This window comes from Rattus norvegicus, chromosome 2 (genome assembly GCF_021556685.1).
Source record: "Rattus norvegicus strain SHRSP/BbbUtx chromosome 2, alternate assembly SHRSP_T2T, whole genome shotgun sequence".
Lineage (NCBI taxonomy): Eukaryota > Metazoa > Chordata > Mammalia > Rodentia > Muridae > Rattus > Rattus norvegicus.
This window is the reverse complement of record NC_141535.1, coordinates 199,298,587-199,326,011: the sequence shown is the minus strand read 5'-3', so window position 1 is coordinate 199,326,011 and position 27,425 is coordinate 199,298,587. Positions and strand designations below refer to the sequence as shown.

The following is a 27,425-nucleotide window of genomic DNA, read 5'->3' as shown; positions in this document are numbered from 1 at the left end:
GTCTACAGAAGAACGTCTCTATCAAACCTGTGTGACAAGGGACCGATGGGAATGCGTGTATAAACTCCTACAGATACACACATGTGAGTGTGCATGCACACACACCCCCACACCACATCAGGACTATAAAGTAGCCAAGGTATTCAAATGAACAATTCTCCAAACCAACTGTGTCCAGTGAACACACAAAGCAATGTTTAACACCACTAGCCATTAGGAAAATTTTATCAAAACCATAATCAGATAGCACCTCACACCCATTTGGATATATGTTTTGCAAAAGAAAATATTTAAAGAGAGACCTGAAAATTTGCATTTGCCAAGTTCCTGAGGAAACTGGGACCCATTCATATCAGTAGTAGAAATGCAAACTGGGCATCTGCTGTTAGGAGCCGGAATGGAAATAACTCAAAATTTAATCCCAGAATTACCATGCAGTCCAGAAATCCTACTATATAACCAAAAGAAATGGAAGTGGGCACTCCAACAGACATCAGCACAGCCCTGCACACGGCAGCATTATGGATGATACTTCAAACGGGAAACGAGCTAATGTTCTCTGGGTAAAAAGATACAATGTGGAGCAATGCATCCGATGGTACATCACATAGCCTTAAGTGGACAAAACTCTGCAACACCGATGAATGCTTATAAAATAAACCAGTCACAAGAGCACCAGTACCATGTGGTCCTGTGAATCAGAGGCATCAAAGGTGCTGACTTCACAGACAAAAAAAAAATGGTGCCAGGGACTGTGGAGAGAACAGAGCATGGGGTCTGTGCTCAGCGAACACGTTTTTATGGGATGAAAAGAGTTCAAGAGTTGGATGGCGGCAGTGGATACACAAGATTATAAATGTACTGAGTGTCATATGTACACATACATGCTATGGTGGTCAGGGAAAGGGGAGACCCTCTGGGGTTTCCGCTGGACCTTGAAAGAGTATGATAGACCATCATGGAGACAAATACTCTGGGCTCTAAAGTAGGAAACGTTCAAAGGTAGAATGTTCCACGAGAAGGAATAGAAAAATGGAGTCTGACAGTAAATACAGCCTAATACCAGTGGTAAACACATGTGGGTAGTTATTCACGGAGTTCTGAAAATCATTTACGTTGAGATCATTGAGTACTTTCAAATGGCTAAACATTGAAGACAACAGAAAAATCTCAGGAAGTCCAGGAAGGAAGATGACTTGGAAAATTGCCGTTTAAGCATAACTATATGAACAGCTTGTTTGTGGTTCTAGGGATTGTCAAGGACACAAGTGATGGCACGGTGCAGTGGGGAGGTGGCTGCACATACGGAAAGAAAGGAACGGACGGGACATTCAGAGCTCAGCAGTGAAATCACTTTGCCAAAAATACCTCAAAGCCATTCATTCTCACCATGCACTTCCTGCCGGCTAACCCAGCCCTCCAATCTCTCTGGAAACCATGTCTACAGCTGCCTGGCTGCCTCCCTGAAGGGATTTCTTGAAATATAAACAAGACTGGGACACTCACAGATAGAAACTGTCCTAGATGTCCACTGCTGCCACAATAAAGCCCTAACCTACCCTTGGTCTAAAGGTTAATCGATGCAATTCTTCATCCCCTGTGACCTTATAGCTCATTGCCTTCTGTTCTCACCATGTCTGGCAACCCTTGCCTCTCAGCTTCCTGAACATACCCAGTGCTTCTTACCCATCTCTGCACTTCTCCCATGTTGAGGCGTTGCCTGGATCACTAATACCGTTACCATGCACCTTCTGGCTTCTCATTCTTTGCACCCAGTTAAAATGACAAGTGTCTGGAAAGGACTTTCTCTAGCCATGTTACCAAAACTGGGGCTGTCTTTATTGTTCTCTGGGACCCTTGGCAGTAAGAAACTGAGGGAGGGAGGCAAGCCACTGAAGTACCTGGACAATGGCAAAGTCCCAGGAGACATCACATGAGTCCAGACAGAAATAGGAGGGGAGAAAACAACTTTTAACAGCTGAAAGTTGAAGGTAAACTGTCTTTTCCTCAACAACAGCTCTTGGATGTCCCTCGATTTGGGGATGCGGGGGGAATCTGGATGGGGGGATAATTACATACCAAATTTTCTATAGATAGCTGAAACTGCTTAATTTCACGAAGGGTCTCATTATCTCTTTTTACTTCATTCACATATTGTGCCAAGTCCTAGAGAATGGAGAGAAGGGTGAAGAAAGAAAGCACAGGAAGATTAGAGATGTGAGCTGCTTTGAAAGAAAAACACATCATTAGTTTCCTCAGCGATGAAAGTCACCACCATCATGTCTCAATGACAATAGAAATGAACACTCAGTCAATCAAAGTTGTGTCTCAAAGCCAATTGTAAAGTGTGGGGTATGCAGCTGGGAAGTGTGAAGAGTTGTCATCTACCACACCTCTGAGGAGAATGAGGACGCCGCTGCCTTAAAAAACAGAGAAACCAGAATCCAAGGAAAAGTAGGTCAGGAGGATTTAAATTCCAGGAGCATCATGGCTGCCCATGACAGTGACAGTGGTGCATCTCTCCCCAGGTGACAGGAAGGGCACGGCTGAAGGATAAGCAGCAAAGAAACCTAACACAGAGTTACAGGTTGCCCTAGCAAGTCTGTCCTTTTGAAACCAGTTAATGTCTCATTAGCTCCTGAGAGAGCTCAGTCAAGAAGTCTAGTTCAATTTCAGAGTGAATAAAAGAGAAACAAAGCAGAGGTGAGGAGCAGAGCTGCACGGAGGCAGAGTAAAGTCAACAAGACCTTCAGCCATGCTGCTCTGCACGCCTTTACCTATTTAAAAATGGCTTTTAAAATAAATGCAAAAGCATTACCTAATCCTCCCATACTGTAACCGGCTATTTTTACTTTGTGTGATCCACATTTTCCTGTTTTCTAAGCTTTTTCTATCCTTCTTTCCTTTAGCCTCTTTAACACATCTGCAACAGGAACTGTGCAAGCAGCAACACTTAACTGTGCTCTCGGGCCACTTGGCTTCTGTAGGACCCTCTATAAATGACTTCTAAAAGGCAACAAAAATGTGTTGCTCTTCTAGCCACAATAAGCGACCAAGTGATGGTCTTGACGCTCACACTATGATTGACTAAACAGCAGAGCCAACGCTAAGGCTGGTCCAGAGCAGTTAACTAACTATAATGCCCTGTCACTTTCTTTCCAAAACAAACACGTGTTTCTGTGTCAGTTACAGCTCAGAGTCAAGTTGACAAAGCAATATGTAGAATTTGTGCTTTCAGACATTCCCTGACAAGACCACATCTGCTTCTTGACTTTCAGGTTTAACTGGAAACAAAAACCCAAAGTGAAATCGCCACGTCCAGGATCCACCTGTACAAGGCAACCTGGCAGTGGATGGGTCTTGGGAAAATGAACCACACTGGTGATCCTCAAGTCACCTTTGACCCTCAGCTTATTCAGGCCAACAGCTATATGCAAAACAATGAGAAGACTGTGGAACAAAGTCATTATATGCAATCATTGCTGGAGGCTAAAATGTGAACAAACTGGACAAAAGTAGTTTTTAGCATCCCTCTTGGAGTTATGGCCCTTTCATCTGGCACCAATTCCATTTCAGAGGCTGATGGAGGAAGAGAGCCACAGTTTGAGGCCAGTCTAGGTCACATAGCAAATAGCAGGAAGTCCTAGGCTCATCAAAGCAGACAGGGACAACATAACGGATGTCCGTGTCAGCAAATCGGTTTGCTTGCCTCACCAATACAAGCGTGAATGTTAACGGCTCAGGGTATCACAGAGACACACTAGTGTTCGGATCCCATTGTTTCTGGGCAGCATTACAAGACACCAGCAAGTTTCTACTGCAGCTGCCTTACCTTCATTGCATCCAGAGCCAGCTTCAGGTTCGACTTCTCCATGGGGTCATGGGTGTGTTTAACCAGCTCCTATTTGGAAGACCCAGGTTAGTAACGCTCCCCCTAAATCCAAAACTAAGACCTAAGCAACAAGCAGACAAACCCTTTTAAAGATACTATCAGTCTCTCCATGGTGTGAGCATTTTTATGTTCTTATGACTCTTTTTTTTTTCAGCTCAACTCTACCCTCACCATTAGAAGCATGCTGTTTCCTGGATGTTAGGCTGATGGCCTCAGCTCTCAAGAACACACTGCTTCTCTAAGACTGTTTATCCTAACTCCACATCTCTGTTTCAAGAACAAGAGGATGCTCTGTGAGTTACTGTTCTTACTATTTTGCTTATAAATCCCAATTTTCTGCACATTTCAGTCTCTAATAGCTTCCTTTCTCTTTAGAGGGTTGTTCTTGTCCACACGATCACCGTCCCTTTTATTATTATTTTGCATAGTCTCCACATCACAACCACTGTCACATCAACTGTCACCTAATGAGGCCATATATATGTTCAACCCAGACATCACACCCAATACCAGACTCACAGGCCCCCTAAATTTATTAAGTCCCAAACATATTCCATTCTCACCCAGGACGAGGTGGGGACAGATGGTGCCTAATTAAATGGGAGCATTTCCACTGGTGTAACAGCTAAAGCCAGAACCTGAATGGTGTCCCAGGATCTGCCCTTCCCTTCTCTCCCCTATGCCTCACTGATATTACTGACCCAGCCCTGGTGAGCGTGTCCCTAGCAGTTACCTAACACCAGCTCCTTGCCATTTTTCGAACAGGTTGTTCTTAAGTGTTCCCAGTTGGACTTTGGACCTAGAGTCTCAGTCTCTCTCTCTCTCTCTCTCTCTCTCTCTCTCTCTCTCTCTCTCTCTCTCTCTCTCTGTCCATGCTTCTGATACCTAGCAGGTTTCTAAACTCTGAAGTCAGATCTTGTCTGCAGCCTGGTTAGACTTCTGTGACGTCCTCAGTGCTTCAGCTGTAACCCAGTTGCCTCCCAGAAGTCATGCTTTGGATCTGGATCCTGCAAAATTCTCTTTACCCCTTTTTCTCAACTCCCACCCAGACAACCTACTTTCTATCCACACTTAAATAGTCTATATTTCTCAAAGCCATTTAGGTGTAACCCATAGGACATGAACTTTTCTTTTAGAAAGTTCCTCCTCTTGTCCACTTGGCAAACTCATACTAACAAGTCCTCTTTGAAGCAATCTTTATCTTACTTAATAATGGCTTCGAACCACAAGAGTAGGGATGGAAACAACTTCATTACAGTATATTGCTATAGTTGCTTGATTTATTATTCTATGCATTTACCTTTATGTGCATTGGTGTTTTGCCCGCATACATGTCTATGAGAGAATGTCAGATCTTGGAGTTACAGACAGTTGTAAGCTGCCATGTGAATGGAACTTGGGTTCTCTCAGTGCCCTTAACTGCTGAGACATCTGTCCAGTCCCTAATTGCTTTATTTTATTATTAACTATTGTTAACTTCTTACTTTGTCTAATTTATAAATTAGTTATCATAGGCCTCAATAACTACACCTGGATTTGCTGGATAGCCAAATAGAGACATCATCTTCTCTTCTTAGAGGGGTGATTTACGAACTGGACTTTGTTTGGTGAGTATTGCTGAGGTGGGTCCAATGCCTTCCTAACATGGTTTGATGTGTATATGTGCACACACACACACACACACACACTCTCTCTCTCTCTCTCTCTCTCTCTCTCTCTCTCTCTCTCTCTCTCTCTCTCTCTCAAACTTTTCTAAAGTTCCCAGCCCTGACACTGTTTCCTATTACAAACAAGACCTGCAAAAAGAAGAAACTGCCAAGTATAAAAATTCACCAAATTTGACTTTTATTCTCACTTTGTTAAACGTATTAGTAAGTCATTTTTTAAGTTTGCAAAACTCCCTCTATAAAATACTTTAATTTTTTAACTTATTCTCTCATATATTACATCCTGACTACAGTTTCTCCTCTCGTCTCTTCTCCCAATGCCTACTGCACAATCCCCACCCCCACCCAGGTCCACTTCTCCTTTTCTCCTCAGAAAAGGGCAGGGCCCCCATGGCTATCCACCAAACATGACATATCAAGTTACAGTAAGACGAGGCACCTCCCCTTGCATTTAGGCTGGATGAGGAAAGTAGGGGAAAAAGTCCCCAAAGTAAGAAAGAGTCAGAGACATCCCAACTCCCACTGTAAGGAGTCACAAACAAGCTACACTACTGTATCATATATAGAGAGGGTCTAGGTCAGACCCATGCAGGCTCCCTGGTTGTCAGAAATATTTAAAATTTTATGTCATTGTCCTCAGACCAGCCAGCATCCGGAAGAGATTTCCTTTAGAAATCATGAAAGTGCACTAGTAAGGAGAAAAAAATCACAAACTAATAATTTGTCTAGACACCAGACAAATGCTCCAAAATACTTTAAAAGTCTTTTTTAAAAATCTCTAAAATTCTTATCTACATATAGTACCAAAAACAGAGCTTCCTAGTCTTAAAAAAAAAACCATTGTAGAATTACACATACGCTTGAAATCTAAAATACAAAACAACAGAAGGAAAAAAAAACAGGGTAAGTCAGGAATTCCAAAGACATATCATTGTATTTCTTAGTTTTTGAGTCTGCACAAAATCTTACAAGGACCCAAAGAGTCTTTCTCTTGATCTGAACCTTCTGAATTCTTCAGTCAGTGCTTCGCTACATCAAAGAAACAAAGCAAATTATTATCTTATTTTGGACCAGTTTTAGCTCCATGAAGCCTTGAAAGCTGATTGCCTGAGTCACCCCTTATTATTTTTTCATAAAATCCAATTTGATTAAGTTGCTTTGAGTTTAGGTCTCATGAATGTTTTAATGCATTTTTAAGAAATAATCAGGGTTTGAATTTTTCTGATTTCTCAGTAGAACCAAAATAGAAATGACGAATAATTGCATGGCTACAGTTCAAGAAATTTAATATACAAGGTGTACAAAGCACAGAAGACTCAAAATTCTATTTCACGTACAGGTAGTAGATCTTTTCAAAATGACATTCCGCAAGCATCAGCCGGGTTCACAGACTAATACAATAAGACATTTCTTTGGAGCAGAACTAATGAGCCTCCTGGTATAGCTATCAAATTAAATTTATAAGGCTCTCCACCCTCATTAGAGGACTAACCGTGGAAACCATAAACTTTGCAGGTTATAGTAAGAATCTCCTCACAATAGATGTCGTCTTATTACATTTAGTGCAGTGAAAAAGCAATACGGCCTGCGATACAATATTCTCTTAATTATTGTGATAAGGCAGAGAGTCTAATGAGGGTAATCTGACCACACTCAGGTTCATTGATTCACTAGCAAATGATTATTGCTAACTCCGAAAGATGTCGTTGAAGGAATATTGTTACTAGTATCTGTTTCACTCTTTATTTTTTCCTATCCTGTATGAAGAACACAAAATGTGTCTTTTTAGTAAATGCAGAATTATTCTATCACATATCTATCATCTATCTATCTATCTACCTATCATCTATCAATCATCTATCTATCATCTATCAATCATCTATCTATCTATCATCTATCATCTATCTATCTATCTATCTATCTATCTATCTATCTATCTATCTTCTTAAAAGGAGAGTAAGACCCCTAGCTGTCCAGGCCATCTCACACTTAGCCCTAATAGCATGGAGACTCCGTAGACGCTGATGCCCACCAGTGTTCTGTGGGCTGAACGAATGCACAGTAGAGGGTTGTTAATGTACCGACCTGAAGGAGGAGGTGATATTTCAGCACCCGCTGCATGGGAACTACCAGCAAATCACGCAGAGTAAATTTCCCATTATTGGCTCTCTTTGAACATTCCTAAGGCAATGGATTTTGAACTTTCGTTAGTTTACTCAAAGGAAGTCAGAAAACACTCCAAAATGCAAAGCCCAAAAGTAGAATCCTTGTAGGTATTTTTGCCTTTTCCACAGCGATACCACTACTCAAACAATAAAGTATCTTCAGTTTTAAAGCACATCTTACAGAACTTCAAATCATAAGAAGAATCAAGTAGAATTATGACTGAAGATTATTTTTATAGCACATAGCCCAATCCCTCCCAAGTTTTCCTTTAGAGTTCTTCTCCCACATTCCCCCAGGCTTATGAATCAGACAGCTCAGGCCTCGACTCATTAAAGTCAGATGGTTCATCCAACTTCATGCTTTGGCCACATCAATTCTCTCCACATATTCTTTCCAGTCTCCAGGGAAAAGAAATCACATCATAGCATCTCCAAAGCATTCTACTGGGCTCGAGGAAGCATTCCAGTCAGCATCATTTTATCTCCTCCTCCTTCCTTCCCTTCTTGCCTCCTTTGGTCTGGGTAGAAGTGTGCCTTGTGGCCACTGAACTATCAGTGTAAACAACATCTGCCCCAGTGTAACATTTTTGGACTAAAAAATGTCCCTTAAAGCTCTTTAAAAAAAAAACAACCCTCTGTTTGCTTATAAACTTATTTTAACTAAATTAAATGGAGTATTTGGCTGAATATGTTAAAATATAAGCCTGTTACCACAATTAATATTTTTAAACCCTCATACTTTATATATACTTCATTCTCCATTTTAAAAATGCTTTAAGCTGGGTATGGTGGTACATGTCTATAATTCTAGCACCCAAGAGCCTAAGACAGGAGGATTAACATAAGTTTGAGGCAGCCCAGTAAACCTTGTCTTGAATAAACAAACAAACAAATAAAAATGAACTTTAAAATAATACTGACTTCTTCACTTTTGATTGTAGCTGTGAGCCTGGGGTGAATAATTTGAATTTGAGGTATTAAAATATGAATCCTTGGCTGTGTGACTTGGGCAAGTCACTGTTAGCTAGGTATACCTATGAAGGATTTTTTTTTTTGATTAAGTAATTTGAAGTGGGAAGACTCATCTTTAGTCCTGATCTTTTGAAGTGGTAAGGCCCACCTTTAATCTAGGCCACCCCTTCTGGTGGCAGCCTAGATAAAGGACATGGAGGAAGGAAGCTAGCTCTCTTTGCTTACTTACCCTGTCTTACTGACTACTCCATTCCTTCACTGGAATTAGAGCCTACTTCTTTGGGGTTTGAGCATATAGCGAAGACCAACTGAGACATCCATCTCCACAGATTAAAACAATTACTGCATTCTTGGACTTTTCATTGGTAGACAGCCACTGTTAGACAAGCTGGACCACCATATGTGAGCTAGTTTAGTAATCCCCTATCTATACAGGTTTCTAGGTAGGTTCTAGAGAACCCTGACTAATAAAGACTTTAGTATCAGGAGTGTGGTATAGGTTCATTCTATTAATTCTGTTTCTCTAGAGAACCCTGACTGAAACATACAGTGTTATTCCAAAAGATGCCAAAATGCCAAAGAACATGGCTAGAGAGAACCCTCACGAGTTCAATATTCTCAAACAATTGCATATGTCAGACCGAAAAGCTTCTTCGGTAAACTGAGTTACTTAAGATAATATTTGGGCCATGAATTTGTTCCTTTGTCTGCTCTTAGCTTTTCTAACACGTTCAAAGGCATTATCAGCTATGACATTAATGCCAGTAATTCTAATGACCGTGATGATGTCATGAGTATGTTTGACTACAGATCTAGCAGAAAATGAGCTAGAAAAAAACACGCCGATGAGTAATCTGTGTTTTAATTACCCCAGTTCATTGGGAAGATAATTGTTTCAGTAGAGTTTCTAGATGTATATGGATGAACATGTGCGTGGATGGCAGAAGACAATTGCAGGTGTTGTTTCTCTGGAACATTATCTTGTTTTGGGGGGGTCTCTCACTGGCCTGGTAGGCTATATCAACTGGCCAGCAAACCCCGGGAAAAGATGGGATCTTCCTACCTTCACCTCCAAGAGCTCCAACCCTGATCATGTACCATCACATGCAGCTTTTTTATGTTGGTTCTGGAGTTTGAACTGAGGTCCCCATGCTTGCATAGAAAGCTCTGTAATGGCTGTGCTATCTCCCCAGCCTGTGAGTTCAACTGATTGCCTGCATCCACAAATGATAGAAAATTCCAGTTTATGAGTTTCAACTAGGAGGTCAAATCATCACTATAGTGACCGGGTCTTTTCTCTCCATTGCATTTTAATCTCCTTGGGATCTCGGAATTCTTGAACTCTGTAGTCCATTGGAATGAAGCCCATCCCAGCTCACTGAAAGTTACTGTGGGGACTGTCAGTTTACTGAACTTCCAGTTTCAGGGGATAAAAGAATCATTGTCATCAGCTATACTGCAGCTGGAGACTATATAAATTTTTATCATTGAAAGTAAATAAGGGACATAAATAATTCTTCTGAAATAATCCACCACCCACCTGGCCTAAACTCAATCCTAATCAAAAGGACTATCACCGAGTTTAAGCTCAGACTCGCCAGGAAAGGCAGAGTCTCTTAGTCAATGCCCTCCTTTATCTTGATTCCAAAGCAGAAAAGACTATATACATGTATTCACACACAGAAATAACAACAGCCAGACAAAGAAAAGCAAAAATAAGCACCAGAGAAAGAAAAAGAAAAGGACAGGAGTGGAGAATAAGACAGCTTTCCTACCATCCTGCGGGGTGCCCATGTTACACTTTCTCATTAATTCTCCCAAGTCAGGCCGTGTTCAGAAGTGGGACATCTGAGCGAGGGAGAGGCAGCATGCTGAGCTGCAGCCTCTCACTTGCAGCCTTTTCAACTCAGCCTGAGGCCTCTCCTCTCCCAAGTCTGGCAGAAAATGGACAGACTGTACAGTCCTGGTATGCATGTCCTCTGCAGAGCCCGGACATTGATTCTGAGAGAAGAGCAGCCATTCAGCAGAGCCGAGAACCATAGAGGTCTGACAGACAGCCCGCTGGCTCCTATCTCGAGCCACAGGTTTATACCTTCATTTAAGGAGGAAAAAAGAAGCTGCTGTAACTACTGTTCTGCTCTGAACTAATAACATGAGCTGTAAAGTTTTATTTTATCATCATATCTAATTTGAGTCAAGGTAGCCTAGACCTCTACACTTACGAGGAGGAGCGTTAACCCTTGGAGCTAATGATACTTTAAAGACATCATTTAGTGGTGACTAAACTGTCTCTAGATATAAGGTCACCATCATCAAGGGACACTATAAAATACTCGGTGCCTGCTATTGTGCAAGCCTCCTAAGCAATAATGTGTCTCTGTGGGAGACAGAAGTGATGAAATCATGCCTGCTGTACCAAAACAAGGAAGAGCTGCGACCTGAAAGGCTTTCTCTCTTTTGTCATTGCCTGACTTCAAGGATGAACTGAACAAAGGAAAGGAGAAAGGAGACACTGAAGAGGCAGCAAAACAAAACTACCCCTAAGACACTAACTCATTTATATACCCAGCATTTTTCAGAAGTCCTTTAAATATCTAAATGCTTATGGATTATAATTGATACACATAAATTATGACTTTGGGGGAGAGAAGGGGTTGCGACAGGGTCTTAAGATACATACACACATCTATAGATAAATAAATGTGGGGGAGTGTCTGGGTGTGTCTGGGTGTATCTGTGTCTGGGTGTGAACCAGGCTGACCTCAAACTTGCAACCCTCCTGCCCAGACCCTGTGAGTGCTGGGATTGTAGATATCACAGTTCTCACCTCCCAAACCAAAATTTACCGTAAACCTCCAGTCGTACTATATCTTCATGTCTCGTCCAGTGACAGGATTGCCCCAGCTTACTCAGAGAGACTCCTTTTACTCACATAACACTTTGGCCTCTTTTCACATTTGTATCTGTCTGTTTGCTCTCCTTTCTTATGGGCAATACCTATACATTGTATACATGTGCAAATATCTGATGCTTTGAGAACATGTAAAACACACACACACACACACACACACACACAAACACACAAACACACAAAGAGACAGAGACGGAGAACCCTATCTATTCTGTACTTCTTGCTATCTAGTTACCCATGATATCCCTGTGCCCAGTCTTTTCAACTAGAATACAAACCACAGTAAAGAAGACCTGAGGAGATAATGTGTATGACTCCACTGCCACAAAGTTAGATCTGCTCCTGCTACAATTGCCACCACAGCTTTTACTAACATGGCTATCTTTTGAAATATTTTTTAAACTGGAATGAGTTATATTTGGTGCACACGATGGAATGTGCTGTTGCATTTTGAGGTAATCATGCTTTAAACAAATAATAAAAAGTGAACATGCACCTCTAGTTTCAGTCTGACATCTTCTTTTGTCTTAGAGATGTAGTCTAGGCTAGAGATGGCTGACTCCACTCCACTGCAGTACTGTCCATAAATAACCAATCTGGAAGGAAGGAGAGAAACCTGTGAGGTTGAAAGAATCAAGCAGAGGGAGAAAGAGGAAACGCCCAGTTCTGCCACAGTCAGGGCTACTAAAGCACTAACAGCTTTTTAAAGATTTATTTAATGTGTGTGTGTGTGTGTGTGTGTGTGTGTGTGTGTGTGTGTGTGCGCATGTCTGCACAGGTGCTGGAGTCCCAGGAACTGAACTTGCTAACTGCTGCAGTGTGGTTTGCATGTACCCAAGTCCTCTGCAAAGGCATCATGTGTTCTCCGTGCCTGAGCATTCTCTCCGTCCCCAAGACTCTTCCTAACACACACTACATGCAGAATGAGGGCCACTCACAATGACAGCAACAAAAAGACTACTTTGGTTGCAAATGGGCATAAGATTGGTCCCATGTGTGTTTTATGGAAGACAGACTTTACAAAGGGCTTAATGACTGTTAAGGTTATTTGAATATATATCAATTTTTTAAATTAAAAAATTCTTTAAGCTTTACTTGGAGATAAACTTTCTACTGTTTACTAATCCTCAAGACAGTTATATTTTCTACTACAATTTTATTACAATCACCAGGACTCCACTCATTAATAAACCGTCTACTGCTTTCTGCATTTAATTAAGGAACATACATCATCTGAGAAGTGGGAAGAGAGGCCGGAGCCCCTTGGATAGAAGATAACTCACACTGCACGGACTCAGAGCCTGCTCACCAAGAACATCTCTACACGCAGATATTCCGCTGACAGACTATTAGCTTTGCTGTTCCTTTTATCTCTCCACTGGCTAAAAGTCCTAATAAACTTAATACTTATCTAAGAGTTGACACAAAGCAATGCATTAGCCACTTCCTAATACTAGGAATTATATTGCTTTATTTAAAATGAGAGAGCAGTATATTTTAGGCTAAAAATATAAATTCCATGTTAGAGGAAAGATAGATTGATCTGTCAATCAGTCAGTCTGTCTGTCCCTCTCTCTCTCTGTGTAGTTGTATTTGTTTTGATGCTTTTGTGTGTATCTATGTGTGTATGTGTGCACATATGTATTTGTGTGTATATGTGTATTTGTGTGTGTACATGCATATGTGCATTTGTGGTGTGTTTGTGTCTGCATCTATGTGTGTGTGTGTGCATTTGTGTGCATCTGTACTCATAAGTGTGCAGGTATATGTGTATTTGCATTGTGCTTGTGTTATGTGTGCTTGTGCCTCTGTGTGTGTGTATGTGTGCATTTGTGTCTATCGCTGTCTGTGTTTGTGTGTGTGCATGTATGAGTGCATTTGGGTGTGTTTGTGTGTGCGTCTCATATTGGTCTGGAGCTAAGCTGGCTGGCCAGTAAGTGACGAGGGTCTGCCTGTGTCTGTTTCCCACCCCCACACACAGTGTTTGGAATAAAAAACTTTACAAGGATTCTGAAGACTCATCACATTCATGTGGTAAAATTTTAGCAAGATATCTCCCAAGACCAAGAAACTGCTGCCTTTGAGTAAAAATTTTATGTTCCAAAATCAAAAATTATAAAATATTAGAGTATCATATCCCCCTTCCCATTACCACAGAGGAAAGGGGAGACCCAGAGCATCAATGCTAGTGAAGATTACATCACTCAGGAGGGGCACACTCAAAGGAAGACCTCGGCCTGCTGCTCTGCCATGCAAAATAAATACTCTACTGAGTATACTCTAAAACGTCTATTTTACATGTATAAGTATTTGTCTACATGTATATATGTGAAATATATATATACATATATACATATATATACATATATACATAGAGGACATTAGATCACCTGCAACTAGAGGTAAAGTTAATTGTAGGCTGACATGTGGGTACTGGAAAATAAACTTCTACAAGAACATCCAGCACTCTGACCTCCTGGACATCCTTCATCTACCATCATAATCATCATCATCATCATCATAAACAACAACAATACCAATATATAAATCTCAAATTACTTTCCTGACACGAACTGTGCTATGTTCAAAATTTCTGTCTGGAACTATTTTAATATACAAGAGAAATACATATGTCTGTTTTTAATACTAACATTCATTCTGATTCCAAGCCAATACTCACATATGTAAAAAAAATTACCTTTCCTTGTAGTTAATAAAAACTTGATACAAGTTATGGTCATCTTTATTTACAATGGAATCGTGAATCTCTTGCATTAAGCTCCGATGAACTTTTACAAGGTCCTTAGAAAAGAAAACATTGTGAAATAAAAGTAGGGACAAAGGTGGAACAGAGACTGTTTTGTTGAACTGGCCAACCAATAAATGGCACAACTTGAGACCCATCCCATGGGCAAGCACCGATCCCTGACACTGTTAATGATATCCCATTATGCTTGCACACAGGAGCCTAGCATAACTGTCCTCCGAGAGGCTCCACCAGCAGCCTTCTGAATCAGATCCAAACAGTGAAAGAAATTGGGAGTCTTATAAAAGAGTTGCAGGAAAGATTGAGAGCCCCGAAGACCAATAGAGTCAACTAATTTGGACCCTCAGGCCTCTCAGAGACTGAACCACCAATCAAAGAGCATACATAGGCTAGACCTAGGCCCCCTGCACAGATGTGCAACTTGGTCTTCATGTGCATCCCAAACAACTGGAGCAGAGGCTGTCTCAAGCTGGTGCCTATATATGGATAATGTTACTCTAACTGGGCTGGGAGAATGCACCTAACCCTGCAGAGACTTGATGTGCCAGGGTGGTGGGATAGCCAGGGGGTTTCTCTACCCTCTCAGAGGAGAAGGTGAGAGGGGCCTGGTGGTGGGACTGTGTGATGGGGGAACCAAGATGGGAAGGCAGTGATTGGGATGTAAAGTTCATTAATTAAATGAACTTTAATTAATGAGGAAAAAGATAGTGAGGTTGGGGGTGAAGTGGAGAAAGCAGAAGAGGAGGAAGCAGGACAAGAAGGAGAAAGATGTCGGCATGGGAAACAGCAATTTCAGATAGAAATATCCCTGTCCAGTGAATACAGAAACCGTACTTCCTATTATAGGTCAATTTATTCTTTGAATTAAAAAAAAACCCACAGCTGTTTAATCTTATAATCACTGTAAATTTTGTAAATAAAACTAATCAAGTGCTCACTGTTTTATTGATGGACTAAAGTAATGAGTAGTGTCCTTGGGACACAGAGAGGCAGATCTGAACTTGGGTCAATTAGCGGCACCCTAGTGGTAAGCTAACGAGAATCAGACCAAATTACTTAACACCAGACCACTAGTGACACAAACATGTAGCACTTAAATTGTGCTAGACGGTTTATGATAGCAACTCAAAAGTCTGAATTTCATTTTGAACTCTGGCAAGTCATTTTCAGCGCCAGGGAGTGTGAGTCACAAAGGGAGAATGAGGAAATTTGAATGGAGGTACCGATTCTCTGCTATCTCTTCTCGTGTACCTTGGAGCACAGAGAAACATGGCAGTTAACGTGTTCAGTGTAGGCCGAACTTTGAAGGTGAATATGCCATCTCTAGTATTTTGCTGGATTCATGCCAGAAGAAGGAGGTGCTATCGAACAAGGCAAATGAGCATACGATAGGGTTTCAGGGTTCCTACTTCCTAAAATGTGCAGGCTTGGGTTTTTAGTGTTATGTCTCCAGTTGCTTTTGTAAACATTTTCTTTCAGTTATAAAACAATAAGGAAGAAGAAGAGGTGGAGAGGGAGAAGGAGGAGAGAGAGGAAGAGGAGAGAAAATTGCAAATTCAAAATTCAAGTGGAAATTGGCACAACCAGAAGCTGTTGATCTAACCGACAGTGGGCAGGGGCCATGGTAGAGGAATTGAGGGAGGTAAGTGACATTCCTGGGGCCACAGCAGGGAAGAGCAAGCCAGACAGACAGTAACATCACAGTTATGTAACTGAGAGCACTGCTGCATAACAACCAAGCATAGCTAATACACGAATCTCACATATCCATTTCTGAACACATGCTCTTGACTGACCTCTTAAAGATACAATGTCAGGTTTTCAAAAGAGCAAGGGTATGATAAATGGGGAAGCAAGAAAAAAATCATTGAAAACCCAAAGACAGTGGTAAAGGAAGGATAACGAGCCCACTAAAAACATGAAGACTTTCTAGAAACACACTTGACTTGTCACAACTTTACTTACAGGAATGTTGATAAATACTGAATCAAATTCCGCCGCTGTCAGAAATCTTTTCAATGGTGCCATGAAATACTATCAGGAGAGAAGAGAAAAGTCACTTTCATTAAACATAACTTTGCCTAATCTATATAATGATTTTATCAATCAGCAAAAGTTATTGAGAGTTATTTATTAGCATTACAAACACAAATACTAGATGTTATTTCTTTATATTAAAAACTTTGCACTGGACAGCTATAAAGACATAAATATGAGCTGAAGAGATGGCCAAAGACCTTGACCCACAAGCATGGACATTTGCATTCAGATCCCCAAAACCTAGAAAAAGCTGGGCAGGTGTAACAGCCACCTATAAAATCCCAGTCCTTGGAAAGCAGAGTCATGGATTCTTAGAGCAAGAAGACGATGCAATCGGTGATCTTGGGCTTCAACAAGACACCCTACCTCAACTAAGGAAATAGAAAATAATAGAGGAAGACAGCTAATGTCACCTCAAGCTTCCACTCACATGTATACACATGTGTACATACATGGGTACCATGCACATATATACATAAATGCAAGTTGGGATGTTTAAATTATAAAACAAATGCTTCTAAAAGTTAGAAAGGACACTGTTGACCAAGGAGATAAACAATGACAATGTGGTGATGTATTTGAGGACTCGTGAAGAGAATCCCTCCAATTCTCCAACAGATGTTCGAGGTGTGCAATCTACTCGCACACTTCTCACATCATTTCCATTCATTACTTGAGGCTTTAGCATCAAGCCTTACCTCCCTTTCATTGTAAGCTATCACAGTGTATGCACAGATGACCCATCTAGCAACCTGGTCTGTCGGTGCCTTTATTTCCAATAATTGTGAGCTCAACTCTCAAATCTCGGGACTTGTCTCAAGGCACTGTCATTATAATCAACAGCTGTGCATGCTTCTGGATTAGTTCAAGCAGCCATCTCTCTGACCCTACATCTCGCCCATGAAGTTCATTCTCTAACCCGACTGTGTCCAGTTTACTGAGTCTCACACCCTTCATAGACTCGCTCCTCTCCCTAACCAGTTTACAGCCCATGAAATACTGTCCAAATATCTCCCTCTGTCTCTGTCTCTCTCTGTCTGTCTCTCTTTTCCACTCCCTCTCTCTTCCTCTCCTTCTTCTATTATATTTTTCTAGGAAAACGAACCTTTGCCTATATCTAGCTTGCCACATATTTTATAAAACCATAGACTATAGTGATAATTTACTATTAAACAAGACCACAAAGTGCAGTGGGATCCATGATGCCACATGTCCACACTCTGTTCCTAATCAACTGACTATTTCACTGTCCTAAGCAGCCCTTCCTTGTCTCCTCTTTTCTTATAGATAAAACAAACTTTTACCTGGTTCTCTTTTTCTAACCTCTAAATGAGGCGGTCACAGGGGTGGCCTCAAACCTACTCCCTAAAAACATGACTTTCCTGAAGTGGCCTTACTTAGTATTCAGTCTAAGGGCTCCATCCATATATATATCCAACTTTCCTATCAATGCAAGACTTACACATTAATATCTATCTCAGTATATTCCAGTGGATAGAGTTTAATATACCCAACAGATTCATGACTCCCTGCCCTCAATCTTACAGCTAGCTTCACCATTCGTGCATTCTCACAAGCCAAATTCTAGAACCCTTTGCCTACATCATCAAACTCTGTTGGGTCTAATTTGGCAAAGTATTTCTAAAGTCTGACTCTGCTAGATCTCCTTCAGTGCCACAATTTCCTGTCACCCTGATAATGATAATATCCTACCTTTCTCCTACCTCACATTCTTGCTTCAGAAGAGCCAGAGTGCAGTGCTAAAGGCTTAAATTCCTTGACTTCAAGTCTGCTCAAAGCTCTAACTTTTGTCCCTATATGACCTGGTAGTTAGTTCAACAGTTCTCTGACCTTGTTCTCAGCCTCCATACATTCTATACACTGGACCACTGCTGTTCATCTGCAGACATTCTGTCCACCACACTGGACCACTGCTGCTCATCTGCAGACATTCTGTCCACCACACTGGACCACTGCTGCTCCATGAAGGATAAATTGACTCTTCTCCCCGATCAGATTTTCATAGCACACACTCCCATCAGATAGCCTTTCTCCTAGAACTCTCTTCATACACACGGCTTGTGCCCTCAACTTTCTCAGCTGATGAACTAAGCACCGTGCTCTTACATAAAGGTCTGTGACCAGCCTTTACACGGTATCTCTATCCCATGCCCGTCATCCTTTTATCCTTACTTTTCTTCAGGTAACGCCACACAAAATTGGCACACTTATTTGCTTCCAGCCTAAACTTTGCTATGATGCAGAAAGTACCAGAAGAACCTACAGTCTTCCTGTCTTTGCTGCTATATCACCAGTTCTTAAACCAGTGCCATTCCCATGTCAAGATAGCAATAAATAGTAGTATAATGTATAAATCTGCTTTGATGCCTTTATTTTTCTTTTGGAGGCTTTTATTGAAACATAATTCATGTTTACCACAACTCAACTGTTTACTTTGCAATCCACTGGTTCTTAGACGTTCGGAGCTATGCAGTAATCGCAATCAATTTTAAAACTATTTATCACTTCAAACATTCTGCAGACATTAGTGGTCATTCACTATTTCTCCTCCCAGCCAACCTACCCTCCATAAACACACCTCTCTTCCCTAACTCCAGGCAATTGCTTTTCTGTGTGTAGACTGTCTATACATTTGCCTATTCTGGGTATAAATGTTTAAATAGTCCTCCTCTCTAATATAAGCATATATATGCTTTAACCACTATTCTTATCCCTACCACCCAAGGTCGTACTGACCCCAAGCTCTATTTGCTACTTGTGTGACTTCACTGTTTTTAGACTATACCCATGGATCAATGAGGTATTTGATGAGCCTGTCATTCAGTGCAAATCTTAGAATATACATTAACGTACACACACTGTGGAAGGAGTTTGGTCTAGGTCATAGATTATGCAAGGCAACCTTGGCACTTTGCTACCCAATAACTTACTTTTTCTATTGACTCCAAAGTTTCTGTGTATTTTTCTTCTGTCTGCCTAATTTCTGCTAGGCAACAACTCCGTATATCATTTTCTTGTGATTTCTGCAGATAGAAAGGTAAAATTAAAACTATTTCGTTGAGTTCACATAACAATTTATCTAGGAAAAGAATATCAAAATCTGATTGCCTTATACTTTCCATTGTAACAAAACAACTAGAAGACACGCTTAGCTGCATTTGTGACATAGTTTGTGGGAGCTTTTGTTTTTTTCAACACTGTAAATGAAAAGATTTTAAGTGACTTAAAATCTTAAGTTTCAGAAATAGATATTCTACTTAAATAAATGCACCTCTTTTATTCAAATGTTAATGAATCTGGTAACAATTAGTCTAAGGATTTCCTTCATAGACAGCAGATTTCACATGAACTGCAGAAATGACTATACAATATTAACAGTTCAATGGTAGGGTACAGACCTATCATATCAGGCTGGGATATCAATCAATAACAGCAAATGTGTGTGTGCTTGCGTGTGTGCACGTACGTGTGCATGTGTGTGTATATGTGTGTGTTTGTGTGTGTGTACACACACAAGTAAAAATCCATCAAATATTGTTTTTACACATTAGCGTAATACTTGGTTCTTTCACTGAGTGTTAAAGTATGGCATAATGTTGAGGTTAGAGAATCACAGACAAAACAGAATTCAGTCCCGACGATGACTTTGTTATTAGCCTTATAACTATAAATAAGTCACTAGGTTTCTCTGTGGCTTGGTTTTCACCTCTGTGAAATAGAATTACAGTAAACCTAAGGAGGGCCAAGTGACAGAAGCCAAGTAGCAAAGTACTCTACATCTTGACAAGGAAGCGAAATTATTATTGTTGTTAATTATAGCGTAATTATAGCCACCACCTAGAGCTCTGAAGTGGAGAAGTGTCCTCAGGTGAGAGGAGACCCTGAAGATCTGCTGCCACCAAAGCCGATGATTACTATAGGCGCTGCAGGAGAGATGCACCTCAAAGCACCATCGGGCGCTGCCAGGGTAGCCTACCCCTCACACATCAAGTTAAACCCACAGTGATTATCTTCCCTAAGTAGGAACCGAGGGACCTCCCCAGCCCTCTAGTATTAGAAGCCAATGCATAGAAAGCTGGGCCAACCCATGGACTCCCGGAAGAAGCTAAGTCACTACCCAGCTCATGAAGAACTCTCTAGGGCAAGAGAATATGCCGATAAATGCCCAGGTGACTGACTTTTTAAACTTTCAAATTATAGATGCGAGGACGGTTTAAAGCGGTTCTTCCTGGATGTTCTAGACAGATGTGTGGCACAGGAGCCTTGAGAACAACTCAGTGTGATGGTGCCTAGCGCGAGTGCATGTGGCTATGCCGTGTTCGGTTGATAGCCCTGTCCTTTTCTTAAGGGAAACAGCAGAGTCTGGGGCTGGGTGAGAGTGAAAGTCGGGAGGGGGCAATAGGAGGACAGGAGGGAGGGGAAGCTGCAGTCAGGGATGTAATAGATGAGAGAAAAATAACAAAAGAAATGAAGAGAAGAAGGGGAGAGTCACTTGTATCAAGAGCTATGAGTAAAAAGAAATAGCCACTGACATATTACACTAAAAATGAAAAATATATTTGTTTTGGAAAAGATGTACTTTGACGATTGTAAATACAATTACAGTCTCATGATGTGCTGACATTGCATCCTATTGCTATTCTTCAATTATCCATCACTGGCCTCTAAGACTCGGTTTCCTCACTAATGAAGGAAAGGATTAGACCACAAAGTCCTATGAACTGGAAAAACAAACAAAAACAGAATACATGCTTGCATCTACAAATAAGTTATAAGCAACGAGGACTTTTTATTAAGAATTCTGGCAGAGTTAACAATTAGTCTTCTAACTATTGTTCCTTCCTAATAAGCTATTCAGAGTTACTTCAAAGACAAAACACATAAATGCCCTACAGCTTGGTGAGCCTCCTCCGCCTTCATCAAATCTTCATAGACTTCTCCGCCTTCATCCTCCCCGTACACACAGTCATAGAGGTCTTCTTCGTCCTCCACACGGGTTTCACTGAAACAAGGAACGCGGTATAAAGGCTGTGCTCTGTCACACAGTAGGTGCTACATTGAGACATGGCCTACAGGCTTCCGTTCACAACAGACTGAAATCTTCCCCCTGACTTCAGCAGAACACTCAGAGGAGAAGGAAACTGGAGTTAGCAGAGACTGCCCAGAGGTTCCCATTACAACTCTGTTTCTTCACATTATCCCAGGGACAAACAGCAGAATCCAGCAACTGGGTCGATGTTAATGCATACCTTACTGGCTATTTACATTCATAAAGCTATAAGTTAGTCACGGCTCTAATTTTACAACATATGGATATGGTTTAGTATTTGAACTATGAAAAAAATGACAAATTTGGAAGACCAGAGAGTTACCAGACTTGTCAAAGGCAGAACTTAGTCTACATCTCTGACAGAGCCTCGATCTAAAAACACAAGTTTGTTTTACACTGAGTATGTTGACAGCCGCATCGCTCTGTCTCCCGATTGCAGTATTCCATGGACTCGGTTTCATTATGTTGTTAAAGGCATAATGTGGGGAGGGCACAGGTAAGGAAAAGTTGGCATAGCAGAAATCTGTTTGATAACAGCATCAGCTGCTGTAAGGTTATTCAAACCAAGTCAGTTCTTTTCAAACCATGCTTCTAGAAGCCCATTTAGAAGATATATACATCTTCCTATAACTAAACTGTCTTGATCTGTGTTAACTGTCTGAATTTATTTTAAAGGTAGGACAGATACATTAATCTTTACAATATATTTTAAAGTCATTAAATACTGCATAGTGGTCTCTTGAAAATATTTGTTCTTTCCAGTCTCCCATGAGCTCGTGAATCCATGGCTGACCAGGGCACTGTCCCCAACCCCTTCCTGTGGAACCATTGTCACAATCAATTCTTCATTTCATGATGGCCATACTCTTCAGTCTTCCTGCCTAGTCCAAAGCATCTATAAATGCCTTCTCCTAACACAACCTAAGGAATGGCCTTAACCAATCCAGACAAGTTTCAATGAAACAGTAATCTCTCTGAGAAAGAAATTCAGCCCTTTAATGTGGCCAGCCCTGAGCACCCTCCTCAGCCTGTACTGGGTGAATGTTACAAATTGCCATGAACAAAAGTAAAAACACTGTGACTGCATCACTCTGCAACTTGGAACATTTTTCAAAGCTGGTACAATCACAGGCTGTTTGTGTTTGTCAGGAAAGATTATGTGGAGGCATTTGACAGAAGTGAACTGTCAAAACCCAGAGAAAAGGAAGGTTCTGAAGCAAAAGGAGGGAACTGAAGCTTGAGAAAACTAGGCTCTGAGAAAAATTCACTTCAGAAGTACTTGTCCACCCACCTACCCTTCTGCTCATCCATCCAGCAGGTATTTATAAAGAACTGACTGAATTCCACGCTCTATAGGAGTAAAGACATATAGATCAAAAACTCTCCCACTGAGGATCTGGACCAATGTGTGAAGTCAAATAAAGTGATGAACTGAGTTTGAATCCCCAGGACCTGCATGAAGCTTAGCATGTTAGCACATCTGCAATCACAGTAAGATTGGACCCAGAGACAAGAGAATGCCTGGAAGTCTGTGGGCTGGCTAGCTACAGTGTTGTGTGTAGTCTCAAATAATGTAGGTGGCAAGTGTGCTATCTAAACTGCAAACTCACACACACACACACACACACACACACACACAGACGGGACCCATGCACCATACTCACATATGAATGCACATACACATCATCACTGTGTGTCCTACACAACACACAAACACACATAGTTTGGCTTGTATGGAGAACAGCCCATAAACACATAACTCTATATATGTAACAAGGTAAATGAATGAGTTAAAGGAGCAGGGAAGAGTGAAAATAACTAAAGAAAATGACCGAAGGTTTCAAAAAGGTGCCATGGCTGAGCTGGACTAGGAATATGTAGGCTTGGTCAGTAAATTTCTGCTGTAAAAATGTGGTTTTGTTATCCTAATGGAACTTCAGGACCAACCAGCATAGCAGGCAGACACATCACATGAGGAGGGAGACAGGGTTCCTGAAAGAGCACTAACATGAAGGCTGTGATTGACAACCCCTCGGGGCTGGACCACTGGAGGGAAGAGCTGAAACAAAACTGAAGAGCACTGCGCTTGGTGCACTCAACCTTAGCTGGGGTATCTGCGAGCCAACAGGGGCTTTACAGAGGAGAGAGGGTGTGAGGACCGCAGGCAGAGGGAGTAAGGGGCCAAAAGGTCACACACTGGGAGCCTAAGAGCTATAAGAAGAGTAAAGGCTGCTGAGGCGGAGCCAGGAAAAGTCAGGATCACATCAGATACAGAGACTGTCTGGAATTAGGCAGAGAGGAGAAAGAATTGAAGATGCCTTTCAACATTGAATTGAACATCGTGAGTCAAGCCATGCGGCTGCTCTTTGATTTCCATAGCAGGGCATTTGGAGGACTCGGGGTAGGAAAGGGTGGGACAGTTAGGTAGGTCTGAGCACTTTGTTTCATTGTCTTGGGAGAGGGTTGAGCATGGAGTCTCTCTATGCAGTCCTGGTTGTCTTGTATCTGGCCGTTTTGTGTGGGGGTAGGGAAGTCAGCTGAGATCAGCATGGAGCGAGCTGAAATAGCCAAACTTAGGAAGAGGCTGGATCCGGGCCCTGGTCAGAAGCCATGTGGACTGTGGCTTCCATCCCTGACACTTTGGATTGAAAGCCTCCTCCTACCTGATACCTAACGCTCCCTCAAACTAAATCTCACCAACACTACTAAGCAGAACAAGATGGGCAAAGGCTATAAAAAAGTAATGGGCGTCAGTGACCATCAACGGGGTTCAGCGACCACATTATCACGGCTCTGTACAGATTATGCTCTTCCTAGGAATCTGGTTACAAGACCAGTAACCTTACAGTTATTTTATAAAAGTCCATTTCCAAATTAATCAGATAATCGGCATCCATCTTACCTAATGGCAGTGAGTTCCTGGAAGTTTAGAAGCAGTAAGAAACTATCCTCAAAGGACATTTAAAATATATGACTTCAACGCCACTCCAAATGCCACATAAAATAGAAAAGGCTGCTGGCCGCCCATTGCTATGGCTGGGAGTTCTCAGAGCACTAAGTCACCACACATCTGGTCCCAGGACAGTGATTAAGAGCCTCTCACTCCAGGGTCTGAAACATCTGGATTCAAAGACTACTCTCTGGGATGTTATCTCTAACACGTTAGTTTTGTGTACAATTATTTTTTCCACATAGATGATAACAGCGGGTACTTAACACATGAGATGACACACAGAACACATTAGCACACAAATGAGCACACAGCACACTCTCACTATTGAACGATTAGATAGCCCAACCCTAGCACGCAGTGCCGGGCAAACAGTAGATGTCCAATGTTCTTTTGGCTTACTTATATACATACATCAGACACAGCTTAGTCGCTTATTTTTCTCCTTTTTCATGTATAGGTGTATGGAATATAGTTTGCATGTGTGAGTGTGTACCTATGTGGACACATGTGTGCAGGTGAGTATATGCAGGTGAGGTTGATGTCTGGGATTTCCTTTTATTGCTCCTCCACCTTTTTCATCGAGGCAGGGCCTCTCGATCAAATCCAGAGCTCAGCCATCTGGTTAGTCTCATGTTCCAGGTTGCCTAGAGGAACCTTCTGTCTCTGCTTTCCAAGGTTAGAATCGCAGGCAAGCAGCTATGCCTAACTACTACTACCTCAAAGGGATTCTGGGGATCCAAACTCAGATCCTTTTGCCTGCCCAGCTACCTTTTGCCAGACCATTGAGCCATCTCTCCAGCTCACCACAGTTTAAAGTTCCAAGAATGCAGACATGCACCAAGTTCCTGTGCCTTGGAATGAAGACACAGGCAGTAAGCCTAGGGAGCCAACCTTAGCCAGAAATAAAGATTAAAAACATAGTGTGAGGTCGTGATGGCTATTTTCCCCAAGAAAGGTCTCTCTGTGAAGGGATGCCTAAGAAAGACCGTTGAGGGGCCAGTAATACAAGCAAATAAAACAGCTAGTGCTGGACTGTGGCTACCCACAGATTCCAGGAATTGCCCTTGGAGGGTAATCCGTCTCTTACAATTCTGTGCAAACACACCTGATCTATGTCATAAGGTCTCTGAGGAGAGGGGATCATGCTTGATATTCATTCATAAGCTGCATACGCCACTCAATCAGCGGAGGATAATCAGCTGCAAGACCGTCTGCCTCTCCTGACTATTGAGTAATAAAGCCCCGAGGAGCCTCTGCTCAGGGTGAGCTCCATCTACCGACATTTACACGAACAACTCCAGCTGCAGCCATCCTTCCTGGTGCCGACTGAAATGCATGCACGTTCTGTCCTATGACTCCATAGTAAACGTTACTTCTTTTTTTTTTTTTTAGTATTCCCTAATTGTGTAATTCCAGTCTTATCTACGTCTGTATTATGCCCTTGAGAAACTTCAAGATTTTACTTCCCTGCACTAAGTTTCTCTTCATGGCCACACAGCACAGAGAACTAAAAGCCAGTTGAAGGAGATTTCTTGTGAAACTTTCCGTCATCATTTTAAGGGTAGATAATTCTTATCCTGCCTCACTTTCGCCCTGCAGAGAGCTTACTATAGTTCTCATCCATGCTGAGTAACAATAGCACAGTGGCTTAATTGTATTGAAAATGCCCCACATACTCTATCAGGTCAGGAAGGCCTTTGTAGATGTCTTCATCATTTACACTTTCTTCCGTGGGGAATGGCCTAGGGAGGGAGGAAAAACATGGGAGAGTGAGCATTCGGAATGATCATTTACCTCTAATTAAAGAGCGAAATTTGCTGCCGCTCAAACACGTCATCGTATTTAATGATTTCAAGGGTTTCCCCGGAAGGCCTTGCTCAGCAGCTGTGCCTGGGGTTCCCCTGGGGAGACTCACACCTGCTACCCTAAATCAGCTCCAGCATTAGCATTACCGTGAGTCCCTGCAGACCTAGCTACAGCTGGGGACATGCTAATGTGGTTATCTGATCCTCCCCCTGCCACATACCTGCAGGGTCACCCCATGGCACCCACCACAAAGCCCAGGTCAGGGAATGGGCAGCCTCGGCCTTGGCCATGCCTTCATCGCCCTCACTCCAGCTGTAAGAGCTGACCTAACAAAGACCGACAGTAAATTGTCTCTCATGGCTCTGATCACCAATGAGAATGGAGATTCTAAGAAGACAAAGACATCATGCATATGACTTTGACCCTGACAGATTTCCCTAATCAGATTGGAGTATTTAAGTTGTTTTTGGTTTGCTTTTGTTTTTTTTTTTTTCTCCAGGTTTTGGAGAAATGAACACAGTAGACTCCAAAGAGACTGGAGAGCTGTTTTTGTCCTGTGTTAAAAGTAATCGCACTCTACTTTTTCTCCACTGCTATTGTTTAGTATCTTTGTTTGACTCATGTTTCTTCATGACCAAGACAATGCTTTAAAAGTGGACCTAAAAAATTAGCATAGGAATTATATTGTAACAACAAATGCTCCACTCTTTGATATTAAGCATGCTACTGTCATGTTTATCCAAGGGGTCCATCAAAATAATACTAAAGAAAGTCAGACTTTTTGTTTCATTTCATTATTTAAGACAATTAACTTTGAATATATTATGAATTAATTTAATACTTAAGATAGTGCAGGGACCTACATCTCTTCAAGTAAATGAATATGTGTAACCAATCTGTCAGGGTTATTCTTTTGTAACATAGACACATTTAATTGGTCTTTCGTATCTCTACAGGTTCACTACCAAGAATTATAATGCAGTACTGTCAATATGACAAGAAAATTTTTAAAGGAAAAGAGACTTCTGACTGGTATACTTTCAGAATCAAAAGTACATACAAAGGAGGCCATCCTTGTTTCAAAATCTACTCCTTACACATAATGACATAACATGTACGGACATGGATGGCTACTCCTTATTGAAGAGCCAATTAGGAGGAATTGAAGAATAAGCCAGCTG

At 41.5% G+C, this 27,425-nt stretch overlaps 1 protein-coding gene across 2 annotated transcripts in view; it reads right to left on the bottom strand.

Annotated features, from left to right (window-relative positions):
- Vav3 (vav guanine nucleotide exchange factor 3) overlaps positions 1–27,425 on the bottom strand; it is a 335,600-nt gene that overhangs the window by 161,229 nt on the left and 146,946 nt on the right. For both annotated transcript variants that reach the window (XR_015661543.1, NM_001191714.1), the window contains 9 exon segments: positions 26,115–26,180; positions 21,329–21,437; positions 19,366–19,458; positions 16,340–16,408; positions 14,306–14,409; positions 12,104–12,203; positions 7,645–7,740; positions 3,833–3,901; positions 2,080–2,166 (listed from right to left, as the gene is read on the bottom strand). Coding sequence is in view for 1 of the 2 variants with exons in the window: in NM_001191714.1 (NP_001178643.1) it covers positions 2,080–2,166; positions 3,833–3,901; positions 7,645–7,740; positions 12,104–12,203; positions 14,306–14,409; positions 16,340–16,408; positions 19,366–19,458; positions 21,329–21,437; positions 26,115–26,180 (793 nt within the window). In the remaining variant the exon portion in view is untranslated.